General features: G+C 43.3%; 1 protein-coding gene across 1 annotated transcript in view; it reads right to left on the bottom strand.

Moving 5' to 3' along the window:
* Positions 1–13,394, bottom strand: part of LOC130714046 (expansin-like B1) — a 42,473-nt gene extending 29,079 nt beyond the window's left edge. Inside the window, exons 1-4 of the mRNA XM_057563901.1 lie at positions 13,259–13,394; positions 13,062–13,114; positions 3,921–3,977; positions 828–832 (exon numbers count right to left, since the gene is read on the bottom strand). Of these exons, the coding sequence (XP_057419884.1) occupies positions 828–832; positions 3,921–3,977; positions 13,062–13,114; positions 13,259–13,394 (251 nt within the window). The remainder of the gene's footprint in view (positions 1–827; positions 833–3,920; positions 3,978–13,061; positions 13,115–13,258) is intronic.
* Between the last annotated feature and the right edge of the window lie 3,211 nt (positions 13,395–16,605).

The raw sequence follows: 16,605 nt of genomic DNA, 5'->3' as shown, positions 1-16,605 counted from the left end.
CCAGAAACAGAAGTTGCAGGGTCAGAGGATCCAAGCTTCCGTGTGACTTTGATCAGAAGCTTCACCAACGTCCATCCTAAGCACCCCAGATCATAAGTCAGCTGGTGAAATGACAGGTCGCTGTCATAGTACACATCGTACATCATAGCCTGCCCGCCACCTACCTCATTCAGTCTAGCTGTCTGATATTACAAGATTTCCACTCCAACGGACAAAACCCTAGCAACGGCTACATCAAATGCCTTGGAGTATATAAGGACTGAAGATAGAAGAAAGAAGCTAAGAAACTTTATTGATATTCCTGAATTCATTCTAACCAATCTCTTAGCAATATTTCTTCATTGTTTTTGAACATTTGAGTTTACCATTAGCTTTTCAGAAGCATTTCTTGTAAACCCAAAACCTTTTACAAACACATTGTAAAGTTCCTTAAGAGACCAAGGTTGGTCGGATCTTGAGAGGACTGAATCAAGTTTGCTTCAGTGTTTAGCTAGTCTTGAGAGGATCGGTTGATCAGCTTCTTGAGAGGATACTAGTGAGAAAGTCAGTGTACTGTTAGTCACTTTGCAGGTTGCAAGTGCAGTTGTAACATTTATTGATTTTAGTGGATTGCCTTCATCAGAAGAAGGAAGAAATCATCTTCACGGGTGGACTGGATTAGCTTGAGCTTTTATCTCAAGTGAACCAGGATAAAATACTTGTGTGCTCTACTTCATATTCTTCAGAAGGGGAAACTTTTGTTTAAAAAATTCAAAAGGGGAAACTTTTGTTTAAAAAACTCTATTCAACCCCCCCCCCCCTTTCTAGTGTTTTTCGCACCTTCAGACCTGAGCTTTGGCGAGAAAGAAGCCGCGGCCACGCTCTTCAACAACCTCGGCAGCAACTCCAGCCACCAACCTTGCCTGAGAGGTCCTAATTGTGGAGTCCATGTCCACAAGGGCCTGGTCCTTTCACGCGAGTTGGGACCTCACGTCGGCGAGAGACTCGTTCTTCGCCCCCAATTCGCTGCGAAGGGACGCGATTTCCCTGTCCTTGACAATACAAGCGGCCCTGTTCGCGTTGATCGCCTTCGTCTTCACCTTCACCACCTGTTGCCACTCATCCTGCTCCATCTCCAGTTCCTCTGTTCTTCCTTCGCAAGTAGAGAAGTCATCTTCGCGCTGGTTCATCTCAATACCCAAATTGTTCAGCTTCGCCGTTTGAGTCACCACTTGGGTCAGCAACTTGTCGCGTTCGCCGTACGCCTCTTTTGTAGCCACGCGGTAACCCTCAGCTTTCTGGTGAAGCTCTTCCACCTCCGCAGACAAGGCAGAATCCTGAGATAGCCTGGCGAAGAGACACTCCGCACGCAAAAGGTTGAGGATGGCTTCCTGCGCCACATCGTCGAGGTCAGGATTCTCGAACCCCCTCATACTTCCGAGGAAAGAATCGGTCAGCATGAAGTCGATAGGAGAAAGTTGCTGGTTTGGAGCACAACCCATCTGACCGTCAGTAATGGGACGACTAGAATCAGGAGAAGAGTGACGAGGAGTGAGCGAGGCGCTGGGAGTTGGACCTCCATCGTTGGGGCTCACTGGGTGGGCGAGGGAGTCCCCAGGCGGGCTCGCCTTGGCCTGATGACTTGAGCGGTCGGAAGAAGGGATTACTTGGGGAGCACTGGAAGGAATGCCTTCAGAAGTCTGTTGATCAATGGGGACTCCCTCGGGACGAGGCAAGGACCCAGCGTCGCCCATGGAGACTGTTTCTTTCTCGCCCCCCAGGTCTTGGCGAGGGGCAGATGCTTCACCGGCCTTGGGCCTCTTGGTTTTCTTCTTTTTCTTCTCCAACTTCTGAGGCGAGGAAGTCTCGACCCCAGATTTTCAACCTGGACCAGGATCAACCCTTTTGGATTTTCGGGACTTTTTTGAGGGGGAAGGCTGAGCGGCATCATCATTGGACCTGGGAAACAGATTGTCAGTTGCAGGTGGTGGGGGGGAGACCGGCGTAGCTTCTCCAGACCCAGCAGTATCTGGGGCAGGTCAGTCGAAGAGGATCCTTTGGCTTTCTTTAGCGGGGGAACGACAGCCTCGGCATCAGAATTGGCGACAGCGCGTTTCCTCTTGATCACCTTGGTATTAAAAACATGAGGGAACTCAAGTGAGTCAGCAGCCAGGGCGCGCTTCAATGCGACTTCAGTGAAGTTTATTCCTTCTAGGAATGAGCGGAGGGTGTTTTCACAGACAGCCTCAAGCAACTGTGAGCATTCAAGGATAGGGAACCCGACGAAGAAGCCTAGGGTGGCTTTGTCTTCGTTGCTCAGTGACGCATCTGACGGCGGTGGAACGTTTCAAGGACTCTCGGTCCAATAGAAAGGGAACATAGCAGTCCCGTCCCGGCGAGTGAAAGCCTCAGGATAGGTGGGATGCACGATTATGCAAAAGTATCGGCGCCCGAGCCCCCTCTTGACGTTGCTCTTGTAAGGATGGAGGCGCTGCCGGCTTGTACGGGATTTCAGAGAGATCCACCCAAGAGTTTCGGTCTTCAAGGATTTCGGCTCCACTCCGTAGAAATAAAAGAAATGGGAGGTTTTCGCTTCAAGACCAATGGCGTTACAAATAATCTCGAAGCATCAAATGAAAGCCCAGTCGTTCAAATGAAGTTGGCTCGGGGCTACGTTGATCTCCCTCATAACCTGACAGAGGAAGGGAGAGAAGGGTAGTTTGATTCCCAGATCATGGAAGAAATACTCATAAACATAGAAGAAGTGGGGCTGTTCCGCGCCTTTCTCGATCGCGCGACACTTCCAGGGACGACGAATGTCCAAGCCCCGGCCGGTGATGAGGACATCTTCAAGGGACGTCTCGTGGCAGAACCCTCCGACCTGGCGGGCCGACTCGGCGATGGAATTGTCGGTGGACAACTCAGAAGGTTGGCAGATGGCTCCCTGAGTGGGTTGCCGAATTGTAGACGGCGGGGAGGGTGGAGAAGATTTGGTGCCAAAAAGCGTTCTTCTCATTTTTGTTGAGGGGAAGCCCCCCGACAGGAGGAGGGTTAACCGGAGCGGAAGACGCTTGAGCGGTGCTGCGGGATCGAGAGGATCCTTTGGTGCGACGTTGGGAAGACATTTTTCGCTAACAGACAAGGTTAAGGACGAAAGAGTAGAGGATGCAAAGTTGTCAACGGTTGCAGCTGATTGGTTTGAATTCAAATTGTCAGGCTTTACCACGATTTGAAGGGACGTTTCAAAGATAGCAGTTGAGATTCAGTTGATTCGCTGACCTGGGCACCACTTCAGGGCGCGACGCGTGGCTAAGGCTCGACACATGTCAAAATGTCATGATTCAGAGCACGTGCAAAGCTATGGTGAGGTGAGCGGACCAAATGCCACCGCCACAAGTCTGCTTGTGGACTCTGTTCGCCCAGGAAAATGGGAACGCAACAAGAAGTCCAAAATATAGATTTTAAAAGTTTTAATCACCAAGCCATGTTGGCTATTGTTCTTCATTTGGTTAAAAACTTTAGGTTTTAGCATTGGTTAGTTTCTTATGGCCTTCGCCTTAGTTTTTCTGCTTAAAGACACACTTAGCTCTTATGCTTCGAGCTCGGTGTCTTGTGGACTTGTGGACTGGGCGAGTCCCTAGGGTCCCTCGCCCAGGAGCGGTGACCCCAAGCGGGGAACCCACCAAAGACTTGAGCCTCCCTCCCCGAGGCCCAACTGGCCCATTAAGATGAGTTAAAGGCGCTAAAGCCCAATTCCACCCAATTCCCAACTGGCCCGTTAAGATTCAGTTACTCTTTTTCTCTCTAGCGGTTAGAACTTCTCTCTTTCTAAGCATTCATATCACTTTCCTCACACTTTGAGTACTATACCCCTATTCTATGTTCTTAGGATAGAATAGTAAAGGAATACTGAAATGTGAAATGAAGGGAAAGAAAATTACCTGATAACATGCACCACAACCACCTCCATTTTTCCATAGCTTAGCAGACACGACTGCCTGATAGAATAGAATAATAGGAATAATTTATTTATTCTATTTTCTGTAATTACGTTGGTAATTAGGTTTAGTCATTATTATTTAGTCAACTGTATTTTGTATAAATACCCTCTTTATTATCAATAATAAGCACGAAATTGATTTCCTTCATGGTATCATAGAGCAGGTTCAGATCCCTTTTCTGACCTAATTTATCTTTTAATTATTATTACCTTTTTTTTTCTTTCCTTCCGCCCCTCTGTTTGGTTCTTGCGCCCGCCGCCGGCCACGCTTCTTTGCTTCGCGTTGCCCGCCTCCACCAGCATCAACACTGGCGCCCTCCATCGCGTTGCCGCACGCAGCACCGTCGCGTGCCTCATCTCTGAGCGTCACCGACCCGTTTCTGCCCAGAACAGGTCGCGAGACTCATCCGCGCTCCCTTCACGGCCATCTCGCGCCGCCGGTGCTCCTCCTTGGCCGGGCCGCCTCTTCGCGTCGCCGCCGCTCTCGCCGTGCCGCCTAGGATCCATCACTCTGCCCAGGATCCATCACTCTGCCCCGGATCCGTGTTGACCTGTCTCCAGCTAAACAGATCCGTTTGGCTTGCCCGTGACCCACTTCCTATTGACTGGGTCAACCCTCCACGGTTCAACAGACCAGCCGGCTTAACTCGACCGGTCCAGCAACCCAGCCGCTCGGTTCAACCAGTAGCTTATTAAATAAAAATAAAAAAATCATTCTATTTTCTTTACTTGTTTGTTTTCTTCTTTCAATGGTAGATTCAGACTCTACCAACGGTGCCCCAACCACTGACACCGCTACTATTGTGGTCACTCCGACCGTCCCGCCGGCTAAGCCCGACTTTCATCCGGCCCCTTGCTGTCACCAATATAAAAAACAACATCCCTTTCAAACTCGAGATCGACAAGGATCATTATGCTTTGTGGGCTGAATTGTTCGAAACTCATGCTCACGCCACTCAGGTGCTCCACCACATCATTCCTCAAGTTGGCATGGAGCCTCCTACGCTCACCGATACTTCCTTTGCCCGGTGGGCCACTCTTGACTCTACTGTTAAACAATGGATTTATTTCACCATCTCCTTTGACCTTCTCTCCACTGTTATGGAGAAAGGTTCTACTGCTATGGCTACTTGGAACCGTATAGCTTCTATGTTTGAGGACAATCAAAACTCCCGTGCTGTCGCTCTCGGCCAGGATTTCATCTCCACTCGCATGGAGGATTTTTCTAGTGTTTCGGCCTATTGTCAGCGTCTGAAACATATCTCTGATCAGTTGAAGAATGTTGGTGCCCCGGTCAGTGACCATCGTCTTGTTCTTCAGTTGGTCTCTGGTCTTACTGAGCCTTTTCGTGGTGTTACCACCTTGATCCGTCAGAGCGAGCCTTTGCCTCCTTTCCTCAAGGTCCGCTCCATGCTGATTCTAGAGGAATCTGGTCTTGCCAAGATGTCCGGTCCGACCTCTCAGACTGCTTTGCACACCTCTGCTTCTCGTCCATAGGCCTCCGTTGACTCCTCTCAGCAGCGCCCCACCTACCGCAGCGATCAGGGACACTCCACCCATCGTTATGGGTCAGGGCAAAATCGGAATTATCAAGGTAGTTCTGGTAAACCTAAGAAGAAAGGTGGCTCCCGTTATCCTGGATCATCTAACTCCTCTGGTTCCCCTGCTGCATCTCCTCCACCATGGCGCCCACCTTCGCAGGCATCCTGGAATCCCCAGGGTTGGGCTCCTCCCCCTGGTTGGGCTTCTCCCCCTTGGGGCATGCCTCCCTATCCTTACCCCACATCTCAGTGGTCACGTCCCATGGGTCCTCCGCAGCAACCCAGCGTTCTAGGTCAGCCTCCTCAGGCCTACACCGCTACTGCTTCTCCAGCACCCACTGATATCGCTGCTGCCATGCACACCATGTCTTTGACTCCTCCAGACACCACATGGTACATGGACACTGGCGCCTCATCTCATACTACGGCATCTCAAGGTACTCTTCCGTCTTATTCTAATTTAAGTCATTTAAACCAGAAACTGATAGTTGGTAGTGGTCATGGCATTCCAATTCGGGGTTCGGGACACATTTCTATTCCTACTCCACACAAACCTTTAGTACTCAATCATGTCTTGCACACTCCGCGAATTATTAAAAACTTAATTTCTGTGCGACAACTCACTAGTGACAATAATGTTTCTGTTTCTTTTGATCCATTTAGATTCTCGGTGTCGGACTTCCAGACGGGGATGCCTCTCCTGAGATGTAACAGCCTTGGCGACCTCTACCCAGTCACCCGTTCTTCTCATTTTGCTGGTCTTGCTTCTGGTGTCTGGCACAATCGCCTTGGCCATCCTGCTTCCTCAGCTTTAAATCACCTTAGGAATAGTAAACTTATTTTTTGTGAACCTTCGAGTTCTAGTTCTGTTTGCGATTCTTGTGTTTTAGGCAAACATGTTCGGTTGCCTTTTAGTTCCTCTGAAACTATTACTTTGAGGCCATTTGATATTTTGCACAGTGACTTACGGACGTCTCCTATTTTAAGCATTGCTGGTCATCGTTATTAAGTTTTATTTTTGGATGATCACACTGATTTTTTATGGACGTTTCCAATTGGTAAGAAATCTCAAGTTTATGAAATATTTACTACTCTTGCTACACTCATTAAAACTCAATTTTCAGTAAATATCAAATGTCTCCAATGTGATAATGGACGTGAATATGACAATGCCTCTTTCCATCGGTATTGTAATGATAATGGTCTTATTTTTCGCTTCTCTTGCCCTCACACTTCTTCTCAAAACGGCAAAGCAGAACGCAAAATCCGCACCATTAACAATATGATCCACACTCTCCTAGCGCATTTGTTTGTTCCTCCTTCTTTTTGGCATCATGCCCTTCAAATGGCAACGTACCTTCTGAACATTTTACCCCGCAAGACTCTTCAGAATGATTCTCCTACTCAGTTAATGTATCATTGTGACCCTTCATACTCACACTTACGTGTCTTTGGTTGTCTATGTTTTCCTCTCTTTCCTTCCGCTACAATTAACAAATTACAACCACGATCGACTCCATGTGTTTTCTTGGGTATCCGATGAATCACAGAGGTTATAAATGTTATGATTTGTCAAACAGAAAAGTTATAATATCGCGACATGTCATTTTTTATGAAACCTGATTCCCCTTTGCTGACCTGTCCTTGAATCCCGCCCCTTCATATGAGTGCTTCACCGAGGACCTCCCTCCTTATTTGATCCACCATTGGCAAACCGTGTCCTCCCGACCACCTGACCCTCTGGTCCCGCCGTCGAGTCCCACTGACTCTTCACCTTCCTTATCGGCTCCCGTCTCCCCTCCTGCTTCTCATTCGCCTTTGCCTTTGCCTTCGGTCCCACCTGCACCACCTGTACGAACCATGACTACCCGTAGCATGCACGACATCTCCAAACCTAAAAAGCCTTTTAGCTTTCGGTCTCTATTGATGACCCGTCCATCTCACCCTTGCCTCGTAACCCAAAACAAGCCTTATCCGATCCCAATTGAAAGTCCGCTATGCAGTCTGAATTTAATGCACTTATTAGAAATAATACGTGGGAGTTGGTTCCCCGTCCTTGTGATGTGAATATTATTCGCTGTATGTGGATTTTTCGCTATAAAAAGCAGTCTAATGGCTTGTTTGAGCGTTATAAGGCTCGTCTTGTAGGTGATGGCAGGTCTCAGATTGTAGGTGTGGATTGTGACGAGACTTTCAGCCCCGTGGTGAAACCGGCTACCATACGGACAGTTCTCAACATTGCTCTTTCTAGATGCTGGCCCATTCATCAGTTGGATGTCCAGAATGCCTTTTTGCATGGTGATCTCCATGAGACTGTCTACATGCATCAACCATTGGGTTTCCGCGACTCTCAGGACCCGGACTATGTCTGTCGTCTGAAGAAGTCTCTTTATGGTCTGAAACAGGCGCCTCGTGCTTGGTATCAGCGGTTTGCTGACTATGTTTCCTCTATTGACTTCCAACACAGCAGTTCAGATCATTCCCTTTTTATCTTCCGACGGGGTACTGACATTGCCTATATTCTGCTATATGTTTATGACATCATCCTCGTTGCTTCTTCTCATGATCTCCGCCAATCCTTTATGGCACTTCTTGCATCTGAATTTGCTATGAACGATTTGGGTCCTCTGAGTTATTTCCTTGGCATCGCTGTCACTTGGCATGCCGGTGGCCTTTTCCTCAGTCAGAGCACTTATGCTAGTGAGATCATTGCCCGCGCCGGCATGGCGTCGTGCAATGTAACACCCCGATTTCGGTGGCGTCACTTTAGTAACCAAAAATAAACTTAATGCGGAAAAACGTGAATATTTTTTTTGTCGATAATGGAAACGAGACTGAAATAAATAAAACGCAAATGCGAAAGACAACATAACTAATATACAATAAAAATTACAGCCTCCGCTGTAAGTAGCAACCTCGTCACGAGTAACCTCCAGTGACGGAAAGAAGAAAAGTGTAACGCCCGTAGGCTATATGTACAGACCAACGTAAAGGTGAAGTGTCCGCAACACAAAACCTCAAAATGAGAATAAGTCAGCCCAGATGGCCTAAAACAAGACCTCCTAAGTCCAACCAACTCTCTGTGATTCCCGTAAAGAAACCACACAAAAAGCTATCGGCGGGAAACTACCATGTTCCTAAAGGAAAACATAACAGTCAGAGCTAAGACTCTACTCCTACACTAATCCCATCTCGAGGAGCTCACACTAACACTCAATCCTACATGTTAGCATGATCGTCGTCCGAATTCGAAATCCAAAACGACCTAGTCTATGTACACCATCCGTCCTCCTCTCGCGACCGCGATGCGCTCCTGTTCCAACATCTCAACCCTAGTTCCCCCCGAAGTGTGAACCATCGTGAACCAGCCCGCCAAAGAAATCTGACAAAAGGCGTAGTCCGCCAAAACACACACAGAAGACGCGAGGGTCAACTCCAAAGAATTATGTAAATAATATCACCAATAGATATAGATAAGAGATTAGCCACTTAGGCTTATAGCTAGAGATATCATCCTAGGGTTGCATATTCCACAATGAATGTAAACAGTAATCACAGTTAACATGCATCAAATAGAATTAACAAGTATCAAACACACTCAGCAACAATGTCAATATGCATGTTGCATGAAATGAAATGACGGTTAACCCAGTTAACCAAATGCATTCCGGAAACGGATGGACATCAACGAGTCAATCCTAGCACCAGCAACGGTGGGACCATTTCCGCTCGCGTGCCTCTTACACCACACAAAGGTAGCCCGATCAGCAGTAAACCCGAAGGTCTGCCATTTCGGTCTGCTACTAAGAGTCGCCTAATAGCGCTCTTACGCGGAAATCCGGGTCTTATGACCATTTTGGAATCCACCGAGGTCCGAAGTTCGTCTCGTGTTAATACCTCAAAATGTATGCATGAATGCAAAGTGATTAGCCAAACAACGTCTCCGACCTCACTCGACACGTCGCCACGTGTTCTAGCTAACTTATTGTCTCTAAAAGCATACCCTAAGGTAAAAGTTGATTCTGCGACAAAATACAATTAATCGTAAAATGAGTGCAATCACTCACGATAACTCTTCGAGTCATCAATGCTCTCACGAAGTCTCACGCTTCAGTGGAGTCTTATACAATCACGAAGTCTCACGCTTCAGTGAAGTTTTATGCTTTCACAAGGTCTCACGCCTCAGTGAATTTACACACTTGCACGAAGTCTCACGCTTCAATGAAGTTTCATGCTGTTCACGAGGTCTCACGCCTCAGTGAAGATCCATGCTTTCCACGAGGTCTCACGCCTCAGTGAAGTATCACGCATTCACAAGGTCTCACGCCTCAGTGAAGCTTCTCGGCTCATCCCTTGGATGGCTAAACAAACTGCTCAAAGAGCGAAGGAGTATCAACATACTCAGAACTTATCAATATCTCAACACTTGGATCCGACGACACTTCTCGTTTTCCAAAACTAAGATTTGCATCCTAAGCTTCCTTTCGAGTTTGTTATCATTATTTGAAGATTTAGAGGTTGTTTAATGTCTTATGAGTTTTCTTTACAAAATAATATCCTTTTAGTCTTATCACAAATCTTATGAGTTTTCAACATCCAAATATCCCAATTAATTCCCCGAGAATGTCTCGATCCATCATAACTATAACAAGGCCCGAATCTCATTTGTCCTATCAAACTTTCCCCAAAATCTCAAAATAAAATCGGCATGACCTGCCCGCTATTCTCACTACTCAGAATCACAGATATCATTGAAAAGGCATAATTAAATCAGCACAATCAACCAACATGTCATATATCAACATATTCTAAAATAACCACGTAGCACTTAGCATATAAAGCATGCATCACACATCCTAGATTACCCACTTAGCACGTACCATGTAATTCAATCTCAAAAACATTCAGTAGATGAATCATCTACATTGTCAGCCGAAGCCTCAGAAAACATTTTTCCAATCAAACACAAACAAGTGCATAAACAGTAAATCAATGTCGAAAGCATCGACCCTAAGCATTAACTAAAGATTTAGTGAGTAGCCCTCACCTGAAGATTCTCCAGGGTGATCTTCGAGAGTTCCTTCACAATCAATGCCTTGCTCTTCAGGAAATTCCTCAAAAGCACCTTTAGAGCAAAACCACAGAAATCAATCACAATGAGTCAGAAACTCAGCAAACAATAGGTACTAGGGTTACTCGAAGTAGTATATACTCCGAGGTACGATAATCTAGCGCGAAAGGACAAGTTTTCGAAAAAAGAATTTTCCTCCCTCCCCCTTAGGGTGCTCGGCCACTATAGGTAATTAGGTGGGTCGATTTTTCTTCGATCAAACTTGGTTCCTAGGTTATTATTAGTCGTAACTAAGGGTATTCTAAACTCGGAAAAATTATCGGATCAAAAACTGTCGCAGGGGTATTTTGGTCAATATTTTTAGCTCAGAATTTTAAAACTGAAATTTCGAAAAACAAATTGGATGGGGACGTCACCAACGACGTTTATGACAACTAATCCTACTAGCACTAAGCTAAGGCGATAGTTTTCAGCCCAAAGGACGAAGCTTTGCCCCAAAATGGGTATTTTAAGCAGAATTGAAACTCGACGGTAGTTTTTCGAGAATCGGCGCAGTATTATTAGCTAAACATACTCAGGAGAACGTAGGGAAGATGTTTAGAATCAAAAATGAAGTTATCAGGATAGTTTTGCAAAAACCTCAAAACTATGAGCACAGAAAGACATAGAGAAAAGCTATGGAAAAGACGATCAGAGGTAAGGATTAGCGACTATACCTCGATACCTTCAAGCAGCAATTGTTGAATCAACGATCAAGCAAGAAATGAAGAAAATCTCTTCTCCTCCTCCTCTTGTGAAGCTCGCGGGTTTGGGTGGGTTTTTGGGTGAGTTTTGTGATTTTTTTCTCATTTCTTGGCTATATATAGAGGTTGGAAAAACGCGGGAAAATGAAAGTTTCGCGATTCCGATTTTTCCGGCTTCATTCTCCGTGAATCCTAAGATAGGTTTTGGCGACATAAATCCAAAACTCAAAAGAGGTTTCCTTGTATTTTAGGTGACTAACGCAAAGTCGGTGTAAAACTATTTTACCCGATAAGTTACTTTTTGCAGTGGATGTCGGAAGAGAAAACTTCCTTCTGAAGAAAGATGGAAAACATCAGGAGAAATGGGTGTACGCGTGTGGAATCTTCATTTGAAGCTCCGAATAGAAAAAGTCTTCATCGTCGGTTGGTTTTAGGTTTCTTGAACTATCAGGGTTTTAGTTTCGGCAAACTTCCGATGATTGGAATCGGACGTTCGTACATCCTAGAGTTTCGCCTTGAAACGATTTTCATATATGGATTAAGAGAAGTTCTAACATTTCTCTGAAGATTTTTGGAATTAGTTTCCATCGTGACTTTAAGTGTAAACTAGCTATTTACTAGGGTTTCTGCCCTAGGTTTAAGCGTATATCGGTCGTGCTATACCTTTTATCGACTTCGATACAATCCTTAGACTTTTCCTGAACTTTCTCCTTCATAAATTTATTTCATCCGATAAACTCTTGTTCAGGTTTTTCCTTCGCGATACGTCAAGCCTGATTGTAAATGGAAATCTCTTCCACTTATTCTAAGCTTAAAAACTTGGGCCTTATATGCAACCCCCCTGCTACTCCGGTTGACACCAAGTAGAAGCTCAGTTCTTCTTCTAGGACTCCTTGTGAGGATGCCAATTTGTATCGGAGTCTTGTTGTTGCCTTACAATACCTCACCTTCACCCGTCCTGACATTTCCTATGTTGTTCAGTAGGTGTGCTTACACATGCATGCTCCCCACACCGAGCATATTCTTGCTCTCAAGCGTGTCTTACGCTATGTTCGTGGCACTCTGGCTTACGGTCTTCACTTGTAGCCCTCCCCTGTTGAGAAACTTGTTGACTGGGGGGGGTGTTCTGACACCAGACGCTCTACTTCTGGCTACTGTATTTTCCTCGGTGACAATCTTATTTCTTGGTCTTCTAAGCGGCAACCCACCCTATCTCGCTCTAGTGCTGAAGCTGAATACCGGAGTGTTGCTAATGTTGTCTCCGAGTCCTATTGGATCCGCAATTTACTTATGGAGCTTCACTTTCCTCTCTCTCAGGCAACATTGGTCCACTGTGACAATGTTAGTGCCATCTACCTCTCTGGAAATCCAGTGCACCATCAGCGTACCAAACATATAGAGATGGATATCCACTTTGTTCGGGAAAAGGTCGCACGTGGCCAGGCTCCCATCCTTCATGTTCCTTCCTGTCATCAGATTGCGGACATTTTTACCAAGGGCCTTCCTCGGGTCCTCTTTGATGATTTTCGTTCCAGTCTCAGTGTCGGTGAATCTCCCGCTTTGACTGCGGGGTGTGATAGAATAGAATAATAGGAATAATTTATTTATTCTATTTCCTGTAATTACGTTGGTAATTAGGTTTAGTCATTATTATTTAGTCAACTGTATTTTGTATAAAAACCCTGTCTATTATCAATAATAAGCACGAAATTGATTTCCTTCACTGCCACATTGCCATCATTGACTGTTCTTCCATAGTCTCCAAAGCCACAAGCTCCTCCTAAAATATATTTGAAGTGTTTTAATCCGTTTCTATTTTCTTTATAATCAATACTGATACCCAAAAGCTACTAATAGAAGTTTCTCTCCATTAATTTTGACTCTTGAATTGAATAATTTCTTAACACGGATGAGGTTCACTTACTTGGAGTCCCATAGCCATCTGAGGGGCCATAATATGCTGCTCTGGATTTAGTATAAAACTCCTTGCCACTACACAATGCTGGAAAAATCAGTATGACACAAATAAGGCCAAGTTGGCGCTTGAAATTATGTTCCATGTCTGAATAGAATGACAAATTCTTAGGCACAAAGAGAATAGAGAATGCTTTATGTGATAATAAGAAGCAGAGAATATGTTGTGATTTGTGAAGAATAGAGATATGGAGTCATATTTATAGCACACCCTTTTGTATAGCTACACATACCAGGGATTGTATAGCCCACTTTTTCTCTCAGCCGGGTCTAGCTAAATATGCAAATATTAATCAATCTATTCAATAGCCCTTGACCTATTCAACTAATATATATACTTGTTTTTTTTTTTAAAAAAAAATATATATACTTGTTTTGAACTATTCCGCTAAAGCATATATTGGTGTCCGTACGTTCAAAATTAGAAACACTGATGAACATACCAATGGTTTCTTCATTGATATTATAAATATATGGTTTTAATGTGATGAATTGTCAAAAGTAGGTTTGTTGGGTCAAAACCAAAGGCTACGTCAACGTGAGCCTCAAATTGAAGGAACCTTCAGCTCTTCACTCATTATTTGAATAAATAGATGAAGAAATGTGTAAACAACTAAAGTTGAATATTATTACTCAAGATACCATACCCAATCAAAATCTAGCAGCCAGGTTTTATGGTAATGCACTCAAAGATTCATTCATTAGAGTAATTCATCAAAATTGTAATTACTTGGGAGTTGTTCAAGTCAAACGGAAACCATCAGAAATAGTGTAAAAAGTAGCAACTGTGATGAATTGTACTCCCTCCGTCCCTAATTATAAGCTAAAGTTGTAAAAATCACACTTATTAAGAAAGCCTTAATTGATGCATTGGTTTTCAAAAAAAATGTACAACTTTCTATGTTTACCCCTATTTATGATAACACTTTTTCATCATTGTACTACTAATGGTGGTGCTCCACTACCAATAAATGCAAGGGTGAATATGGAAAGAAATATTAACTTTTGCAAGGTTAGCTTATATTTAGTGACACAAAAAAAGTCTCAATGTTAGCTTATAATTAAGGACGGAGGGAGTATAATAGCGCAAGAAAGAGAAACCTTTCCATCTCTGCAACTTTTATGCCAAAGACTGCATGTAGACAAATGTGTTCTAACAAAAGGGGCTATGAATTATGATATGTTTGTCATCATCCTGCCCCCAAAAAACAATTTTCATAAAAACATCTTCAATGGGGTTGCTTAGAGCATCTCTAATACTAGATTCTTAGATCATTTTCATTGCAAAGTTGTCAGTTGGGTTACATAAACACTAATCCAGTGGGCCCAAACTGCCACATAGAATTTAAGTAACTCAAGCAGAATTCGCTCTAACTACAGTTATGTTGCTTATTTTAGTTTTGTTTGGGTCTCACTATACCTCATATATTTATATTATTTCAAGGTAATGACACTATTCAAGTTCATCAATGAAAGAGAAAATATAAATTTTTAATCAAAAAGCTGTAAAAGAATAGGCAACAGTTGCTTAAATAAACAATCGTTACAATTGTTGCTTAGATTTACGCACCTAGACTGCCGTGTTATGTTGCTCTAATGATGCTCCAAAATAAAGAACGTTACTTAAGTGCTCCAATTGGATAAAGCAACCCCCATTAATGAAGATGCTCTTAGTTCTTAACACTATTCATGTGGGTCTGTACTGCCACATGTGCTTAAGTAACTCTTAAGCAATTTTTGTAGACTTTTCTCCAACCATGAGTTCTTAGTTCTTAACACTACTTATCTAGCCCCACCACACGAAATTATTTATATTTTTTATTTTTATAAAGCAATAAAACAATACTTATAAAGCAATTTGGATGAGAGAGAAAAAAGTTTTTTAATGGTAAGAATTCATAAAGCAGAGTTGTTTATATAAGAACTAGTTCTTATTTTTAAGAACTAAAAACTCCACGTCAGTCATCTCCAATGCTTAAGAACATGATTCTTAGTTCTTAACTTAAGAACTCACCTTTAAAAACTAGCATTGGAGATACTCTTAGGGTGAGTTCTTATTTTAAGACTAGTTGCTTAATTTAAATGCATTTAGAGGATGCCTACTTGGGTTGCTAGCTGCTTAAGCAACCGTCAAAAATAGTTTTCTAGAAGGGTGTAAAAAAATATTACTAATTATTTTTTCCCCTTGGACATATTCCCAACTGATGTGAAAATCCTCATAAAAGTTCATTATAATTTTAATATTGTCACCGCGTTATTTTTCACATCAGGTATTTCATTCACCGATGTGAAAACCTTGATGTGAAATGTTTATTTTCTAGTAGTGACTCTCTTACGCTTCTACTCGTTACATAAATACATGGGTTATTGCAGGATTCAACTAAAAGTTAAATAAAAGTTCGTGCTTGGAGTGAAATCTACATAAATTGCTTATCAGTTACTTATATCTTTATGTGTCATTTTAAGCCCAGATTGTAGTAATAAGCAACTTATATAAGGATCGTGCCTCTAGTTTGATAAGCTTTAGAAAAACTGTATTCAAAATATGCAAATTTGAACCAATTGATTGTTTATGCAGGAGGTTATAACAGTCTATTCATAATTCATCAAGACAATGCTCATAGAAATATTAAGAGAATTGTTATTGCAATCACCCCACATTTAGTTATGTCACCCTTAAAAGTGTGAAAACACTACAATTTCCTTAAGGAAATAATTTCTCCAAACCACCCACCACCCCACTTTCATTTCAATTTCTCTCTTCTAAACCACCCACCACCTCATTTTAGTTTCACTCTCATTTCAAACTTTGTCTCTAAAGAAATCAGATCTTCTTCTTCTTCCTTTCTCTCCTTACTCGGCTTTCTTCTTCTTCTTCTTCTCCATTGACCCATTAACGCCCACACTATGCCACCACCACAGCCGTCACTTTTCGTCGTTGTTCACCTTGTCACTCGTCGTCATTCCCCGTCACTCGTCGTCCCATTCTCCTTTTCAGTCAGTGTGAACCGATAAGCAACAATTCCTCTCAACTTCAATTTTTTTTGTAGTTTAAAGTGTGTTACCTTCGCAATATAAAGTGTGTTACTTTCACTTTAAAGTGTGTTACATGCACACTTTAAAGTGTCATTTTGCAATAACCATTCCCCACTTACAATATTTACATAATTTCCCAATTTTGGTATATATATGGCAAGGACAAATTTTTGAATCGCCCATGTCAAGCTTCTTTGTTCAATCAATTATGGATGCCCTCGTGCCCAGACCTTTGGCGGTGTAACGCCCCGAATTTCAGGG

This window comes from Lotus japonicus, chromosome 4 (genome assembly GCF_012489685.1).
Source record: "Lotus japonicus ecotype B-129 chromosome 4, LjGifu_v1.2".
NCBI classification, from domain to species: Eukaryota; Viridiplantae; Streptophyta; class Magnoliopsida; order Fabales; family Fabaceae; genus Lotus; species Lotus japonicus.
Note: the sequence above shows the minus strand (reverse complement) of the source record. Positions and strands in the feature narration are given on the sequence as shown.